The 7,807-nt window shown below is 44.5% G+C and overlaps 3 protein-coding genes across 3 annotated transcripts in view; 2 read left to right on the top strand and 1 right to left on the bottom strand.

Moving 5' to 3' along the window:
- Window positions 1-293, top strand: part of T265_15373 (hypothetical protein) — a gene marked incomplete at both ends in the record, with an annotated part of 125,926 nt that extends 125,633 nt beyond the window's left edge. The window contains one exon of the mRNA XM_009177781.1: window positions 173-293. Within this exon, the coding sequence (XP_009176045.1) occupies window positions 173-292 (120 nt within the window). The remainder of the gene's footprint in view (window positions 1-172) is intronic.
- The window catches only part of T265_15374 (hypothetical protein), a gene marked incomplete at both ends in the record, with an annotated part of 82,647 nt that overhangs the window by 45,018 nt on the left and 29,822 nt on the right, over window positions 1-7,807 (bottom strand). Inside the window, 2 exons of the mRNA XM_009177779.1 lie at window positions 939-1,094; window positions 3,104-3,226. Of these exons, the coding sequence (XP_009176043.1) occupies window positions 939-1,094; window positions 3,104-3,226 (279 nt within the window). The remainder of the gene's footprint in view (window positions 1-938; window positions 1,095-3,103; window positions 3,227-7,807) is intronic.
- The window catches only part of T265_11187 (hypothetical protein), a gene marked incomplete at both ends in the record, with an annotated part of 15,434 nt that continues 8,552 nt past the window's right edge, over window positions 926-7,807 (top strand). Inside the window, one exon of the mRNA XM_009177780.1 lies at window positions 926-1,004. Within this exon, the coding sequence (XP_009176044.1) occupies window positions 926-1,004 (79 nt within the window). The remainder of the gene's footprint in view (window positions 1,005-7,807) is intronic.

Genomic DNA, 7,807 nt, shown 5'->3' with positions numbered 1-7,807 from the left:
CGCGCTCTGAAGCTGATTTTTGAAAAAGAGAGACACTCTATATATATATATATATATATATATATATATATATGAGCGGTGGGTCGGACGTGACTGTCGGTCCTCGAACGTGGCATTTTTACCTTGAAGTTCGAATCCATACCTTTTGGTATCATAAGAATTTGTATCACAGCCCTTTGGGCATATCAAGATCCGTCGGACTGTGGAAGTCACACAAGACGTCCGCCGCTGGTATGAATGTGAGGGAGAGCGATCGTCCTCAGTAGCTCGGCAGGTTGGACGACAATCCCTGTAGCGGGATTCGAGTCCGTCCCCGGGTGTGCATTTTGGTTCGTTCGTGCTGTACTTAGGAGCCTATTTAAAAAAAACAAGTTCCTTGAACCCAAAGCCAAGGTGGCTGGGAAATAAATAGGTGCAGATGACGCACTGTTATATGAAAACGGAGAGTGTAAATAACGGTTATTTGGCTACAGATCAGGAGCACCAACTCCAAGCTTTGCAATGGGTGAATCCGAAAGTTTCATCGTTGGATTTGTCAGACGGAAAAGATGAGAAAATTCTAGAGTTCGGGTCACCTCGTTGGACTTGATGGCCTCTGAACAGTTGTCAAAACATTGTATTTAGTCTACGAGTGGTGGTTGTGTGACGTGGCCTCACTTGAGTGTGACCGCGTTCCCATGAGACGCCGCAGGTTCGAATCCCACAGCGTTCGGAGTGATACACGTTGCTAGTGTTTCCAACCAAACAGGTGGGTAGTGCTATTAATGCGCGTTCCCCTGAGCTCTAGGATATATGTACTATTTGAAGCGCTTGGAGTTGTTGTCACTAACTGTTCTCTCGAAGTAAAAGTGCATTCGTTAGTCTTTGCAGACATGTCCAGGACATGCTTGTTTACGCGCTTTAAATGTACCAAGATCGATAATCAATGGCATACTTACGTCGCGCCAAAGAAGATGTTCCTCGTCGAGTAGTATTCGCATTAGTTCTGGAATCGCCAATGCAGGGTGCGTGTCATTGATGTGGATCGCAACCTTGTACGGTAATTCGAAAAGGTCGCGATGAGGCGTGACTTCCCGAAATCTTTGAATAATGTCCTTGAAATTGACACAAGAGAAATTGAAATACATTGAAGGACAGAAATGTCCATGAGTATGAGATCATGCTGGATTTTGAAAATTGTGAATGAAATGTTACTCAATTGGGGCGTTCCAAGTAGCTGTTGAATTAAAAATGTCGGGTGCTAAGGCAACGATACATAACGAATTCAGAAAACAGGACTTATAAGCGAAGAGTACTGTCCAGTGATGACCGTTGATACTTTCTCTACCCTTGAGTAGCTGCCATAAGGGACCGAATATACAGTCTGGTAAAAAGTGGAATGCGCCAATGTCCCCAGTAAACTTTCACATGCGAAAGTGACAAGCCATCTTTGTGCGGCTACCTTAGGTGGATAATCAGATTCCGTCGGGCGAGTACCAGCAGTCGTCATCTTGAATTTTCGGACACTGTTTATCGGATAATCATTAACGGTGTCTGGCTTACCGCAAGTAGGATCAGACAGTTCTTCCGCTCTTGTTCGAAGCTTTACAACGGCGCTATCCGTCAGCCGTGGTCTATTTCGAAAGCCTGCTCTGTAGAAGGCCTAAAACTAAACAGGTGGTCTCTCTTGGAAGGTTAGTATATTTTCCATTTCATTGGTGTTTTTTGTACATTCCTGCATTTAGAGTTTGGCGCGCAATATAGCAGGCCATGAAAGACTTGTCAGCACATTCGACGGTCTGGACGAAAGAACTGCTAACGAGAATGCCACACTCTAACAAATATCCTTGTACATTCTCATAAAGGAAACTACTCATAAGGTTGCTGAAGACAGTCTAATCTGCGTTCAATTAGAACATAAGCTTGACGGAAACTAGGGGACTGCGCCTACCTGATGAGTCCAAAGGAGGGCGAAACCGCTCGTGGGCTGTCGAAGAGTTTTCAGCAACCTTGTGAGTAGTCTCATTTGTGAAAATATACTGCGTTATCTCGAATATTGTGCCAACCGAAACATGAGGCGACCTGCGTGTAGCACATTCAGTTGTAGAATATCACAAACGAGAGATTCGGTTGGGTCTCTCGTGAAAACCAAATTGATTTGCAAATGGGTGTACTTCTTGAATCCTTGTACATTCTTTAGTTTACAGGTTGACGGATATCAAAAAATGTCTGCTTGTCATGTCAAATATGTTTTTTCACAGTAATCTAAGGAGGTTCGATCGCATTCAGTAGAGATTTCATCCTGTCAGTGAAGTCAGTCTACGCTGAAGAGCAGAGAAGGGAGATGTTGGCGCCTCATTTTGTGTAAGTATGTGGTCATCCGTTCACTGAGTCTGGCGATTCCGTAGGAAAGATTTTGTCGGTAGTCGAAAGGACACTGTCAGCGAGGTCTATAATGATACATCAGCCGTTCACAGGCTGACTGACCTTTCAAAGACAGACGCGGCTTTTCAGTACACATTAGCTTCACTTACAGGAGGAAATCTCCAGAAAAAATGCAAATCGTCTAACACTACCCACGATTTATAAGTAGCTCAGTGGAAGAATAAACTTCGCCCGATGAGTGAAACTTCCATCTGAGAAGTCGTTGGTCGAGGAGCCAGTCAACACGTGTGATCACGTGATGTGGATCCCCTAACTGCAGGCGCTATATCCTGTCCAAGCGCAAGTTAATCACACTGCTGACCAGCCACTCGTGGCCGAACGATTAGGTGTTCAAACTACTGGCCGGGAGGTCGCGGGTTCGAGACTACTCAGTGGCGTTTCGTGAGATGCGCACTGCTGATGACTTCCAATAAGGATGAAACAGCTATACAGTGCTTCTCGGCTTTTCAGCATAGATTGCATCCACTTACAAGTCTCCACAGGAAATTTCAGTAGCTTGCAGTAGACTTCGTTCCTTGTGATCTACTCAAGAACATGTGCAGAACCCGTCTTCGTGTTCCAACTCACATGCATGTAAAATACGCAAGCGTGTATCGTTAGACAAACATAATTCTCAGTGCATTCTTTCCAAACATCCTCTGGAAAGCACATGGGGGTTTCAGTATCTGTTCTCACTTACCCGTACAGAGGCCGACACTAAAAAGTATTCTTGACGAAGCCGCAGTTGTTTTCCTTCGTAGTTATGATCGATGGGGTACAAGACTCGGGAAATGTTCTCTGCCTGATTTCTGTCGAGAACGGCCTGCAAAAAACAAGGACCACACCGGAAAGGATGAATAAATACAGAAGTATTCATTCATAAGATGAATCAAATTTTAGCATTTGGATAGCAGAGACCATTCTTGATGTCTATTTTCAGTTAGGGCCTTTTTGTCAAAAAAGGGGTTTACGTGGAACTTCTCGTGAATACAACGAGGACGGTTTTGTTCAGTCATCAAAATGAAAAGCAATAAACTCTACTTTGCATGAGGTGTCCTTTCAAACGTGCACTGGGACGATAAACTCTCAAACTCTTACGCTCATCACTAAGGGGTCGGATTAATCAACCTCTCTTTTTAAGGGACTTGTCTTTTGACACGGCTGCTCTGGTCTTTGCTGGAGAATGCCGTCATCCGACAGGACTAACCGACTCTGGTAACCAGATAAATGGCAAACACTGTATTCAGTCTTTTTTTGAAAAGACCTGGTGTGTCTGTATCCAGTTTTGTATCCAGTGTTTGTATCCAGTTCCCCCTCGGTCTGATCTGAATTAAAATATACTGGATGCAATTAGAAGACGGAACGCCCGATTTGCGCGCGAGATTTCAGTTAAACTGAAACCAGCAGACTCTTACATATGATTGGTCTCACTTTGATTGGTCACTCTAAACCAGTTCACAAAATAAAAAGGGCTTGTGGACGACAGGTAGGTAAGTGGAGAGCGGATGATGATCAAGATGGGCACACCGACCAGTGGTCACACTCCAACAGTTGGAAACGATCCGAAAACAGGAAGAATGTCTTTTGCCTCGTACTTATAAGTTTGTTGACGGAATGCACAGCCAATGAAACTGGCGTCTTGATATCCTTTCAGGTATGCACTGTCACCTAAATGTAGAAGTCATTCCACTACCGGTTTGCAACAGGAATCGTCAGTTTATGCCGGAACACAACTGAGGAGCAGAGCGATCATACGATGGCGGTCTCCCGGATGTTGGAGAACCGGATGTGAGTGGAATAAGTCATTCTCCATTCCTCAGCGCGATTCAGGATTGTGCCCCGGTGTGATCCACGAAGTTTCCGTGGATTCGCTAATTCCGAGCGGTAAACCGTTCGCCTTTTACCACATGGTCGATGACCTGTTCTGCGTTCCACGCAAACATAGTGATAAAACACCAGTAATGTCATGGAAACATGTAAGACCGTTGAGGACAAAAGAACCACAAAGCTCGTGAATGAGCGAGAATCCAGAGTGGAGACTCACAGAAAAGGTGGGGGAACCTAACTCTAACAGGTCGGGCCTCTTTAAAAAAACCGAGAGACCGAAGTGGACAGGGGACTACTGAAAAAAGAAAGCTATCTTATTGTGCGGATTACATATAAGCAAATAGGACCTTTAAGAGGAGATTAGTTGCCTCATATAGCAAATCATAACCACTAGATAAATGTGAAGAAATTATAACAAGGTGCAGTATAAAATGGAAACGGATCCGTGGTTTGAAAGCTAAAATAGGAGTTACTAGAATGGCCAATCAGATTCAAGGGAGGTAGAGCACAACGCAACACAAGTCCCTAACAACACAATAGGAACAGTGAGATAAAGGTAAGTCAATAAACTAATGTAATGCAAGAAAGACAAATTGCAAAGCAGAGTGGTGAGGGGAAACTACCCACCCAAATGTGTACTGACAATGTCATCTCCATCGGTTGTAGAACAAGTACCGGCCAAATGTCAAAGTTGGCGAACAGCTCAACAGCCACGGGATCAATCGATAGTCAAGGCTTCCAAGCCACCATCAGTTCGACATCTTGACAGGTGTATGTCAGCCCAGAGTCCTTCTAATCGAACTACACCACCTAAATTTTATCTTCACATCCTATTTCTTTTGCTGGAATCGTCGAAAGGCATGAGTTTACCCAGTATACAGACGATATTGACTCACAATACCTGGATGTGCTCGTAGACGTGACTAGAAATCCAGATTAACCACCACAAAACTTAAAGCTCTATGGTGTGTCTCAAGATTCGCCGCGTTGCGCGCACGCACGGACATCTTAGCTGTCAGGCCCAAGGCCACCCGACGGAGGTAGAGCTCAAGTGTGTGGGATTCCAGATGCCTTAAAAAGCACCGGCTCCAACGGGGGTGGGCAGGAGAGCCAAAATTTCACAAGCTCTTAATTCCGTTTTGGAGTTGTGGGTATCACAGGAGAACTTATTGATTTTCAACAGACTCATTTCAAAAGCCTCACCGATTACTTTATTAAACTGCTGAGTATATTTAGTATGATGTCTTCGTGTATCTGCTCCAAAACGACTTCACTGATCAGATGTTTTCGTTAGGTTCCACATTTTATTGACGTGATGAGCTGCCGACTGAGAGCTGGCGGGATGAAAAGTCTGAAACGTTTGAACAGAATCCTTACATAGCTGAGGCAAGGCTCAGAGTGGACAGAATAGACTGCTTTTGCGTATACAATCAACATGGCCCTAATACGTTTATTGCGAGAGTTGAGTAATCGTTATCGCCACGCGTTGCAGCGGGTTGTCTCAACGAGACGCCGAAATAAGCTAACATCTGTTACCAGATCGGACGTCTAAATCCAAGCCTTCTATCAGGGAGGTCAGCTTCCTGAAAGCAACCACTGAATGCCCGAAATCTACCGAGACTCTCAGGTCCGCTAGATGTTAGCCAGATAGACAACGCCCCCGCAATATGCAGCACGTCGCAGCCAGACCGTGTGCGTCAGCATTGGATCAAGTTCAGACAGTGTCCTTCCAATAAAAAGCTTAAGGCCGTTGTACTTTTCACACTCACGCGCACTCACGCGCACTCACGCTCTCGCACCCGCTTTGTTGTAATATAGCAATTGTGTTCCCTTTCGGTGAGTCTTTTCTCTCCGACACTAGGCACTGGAGCGGGTCAGCAGCAGATACCACAGGCCGACGAATCAGCAGATATAACACCTTCTTTGTGGTTTCGAGGAAACTGGGATAGAGAATTAGTCTCGGAAACATCATCTGCATGGGACTGCAGTGTGAGGAAGTGATGCAGAGAGCTTTCAAGATGAAACTGACGGAAGGGATTCATAGAAATTTGATATGAAACCCTCAAGTAACATCAGAATGTTGCAGCATACACTTTCTTTTCGTTTTTTTCATCAAGTTTGGCTTTGAATCGCCAATGAAACATGTGTAACCTTGCAGTTTTTATTTTAGAGTACCAATCAGTCTACACAAAGCTTGGTAGCAGACAGTCAATCAGAATAACGGCTTAAACCTGTACCTATTGATTTCATACTTCAGAAGAACGTCAAATGTTTGAAGAGTTTCGCTAGTCCTGCACACATGCTTAATTCCAAACATAATAAGTCACATGGTTGATGTGTGAAGATCTACGTAGCAAGGATTGCTACTAGCTACATTGGGTTGACAAGCTTCCACAACTTCGTCAAGAAGGGGATACCACTGGATTCTGATCACTTCGTCTGATCACTTCAGCCTCTGTTTGATCTGTGTAGTTTTGCAGGGGGGGGGGGGAATTCAACTCATGAGTAACGGATGCGTCTGTTTGACCGCACCGGGAACAAAAATCCAGAAAACGTGACATACAATTCGAATGTTACATTACCTCGGCTGAGCAGAAACACGTGTTCGAGCTTCATCAGTATATCTGGTTTCATGGAATTTCCAGAAGATACGCATGGTGTAGGCCTCAATTCGTTATAATACATGATCGCAGCATGCACGTTTGAAACAAGATTGTAGCAGCTAATTCTAAACTTGTCGGCTTGAAAACAGATGAAGTGCTAGTGCAAATGTTTATCAGAGCAGCCCTCTAACTCAGTGATACAACTTGAGACCGATCCAACGAGCAGACAATGTCCCACCAATTGAAACTGTCATCGCGCTAGAAAGTTTTAACATGAAGTCTATCGATCGGCGTAACCAGGGAAATCGTTCCACTTTCATCTTGTGAGGAGTCAGGCAGACCATATATGATGCTCAATCTGAAAATTCAATTTTGATCCCTTTTGAATCCCACCATGCCTTGATGAATCACTGGCTTTGTTCGGTTTTGGGCACCCTTGATGAACTTCCGTACGTGTGGACTTTAGTTATATTGCTTCCAATTGTTTGGGGACAAAACCGATCATACATGCTAAGAAAAGCCAAAAAAAGTTTGTAGAATCCAACAAACACCCGACAAAATCAATGTTAGCGGTTCTCAGAAAACATTGTCCCTCAGAGGGACGGTATGTAAGCAACCGTATCTCCTGAGGGTATCCAGCATCCCCCTTTATAAGGGGGGACTCATGTTTGGCACTGAAAAGTCTTCGGTTGACGACAAGCAACAGGAAATAGTAGACGTAACTACCGAAAGAGAGACAAGACAAGAGACACTAGATCAGTGTTGAGTGTCAATTAACGGCTCTTGTTGGCTTGTGTGGGTGCCAAAATCTTGAATTGATGGCTTGGAGGAGTTCCAACTTAGTTCCGATCGCTTTTCGTTCCTCAGTCTTTCACTCCAGGGTGCTTCACTTGATGATTCATCTCGGGTGCCACTGGTAGATTTTCCCTGGTCTTTGTGGGGTTGTGAGTGCTCCGACAATTTAGTTTGAGGGG

Source organism: Opisthorchis viverrini, assembly GCF_000715545.1.
Source record: "Opisthorchis viverrini unplaced genomic scaffold opera_v5_455, whole genome shotgun sequence".
In the NCBI taxonomy this organism is placed as follows: domain Eukaryota; kingdom Metazoa; phylum Platyhelminthes; class Trematoda; order Opisthorchiida; family Opisthorchiidae; genus Opisthorchis; species Opisthorchis viverrini.
The sequence above is the reverse complement of the archived record's forward strand: the minus strand, read 5'-3'. Positions and strand labels throughout refer to the sequence as shown.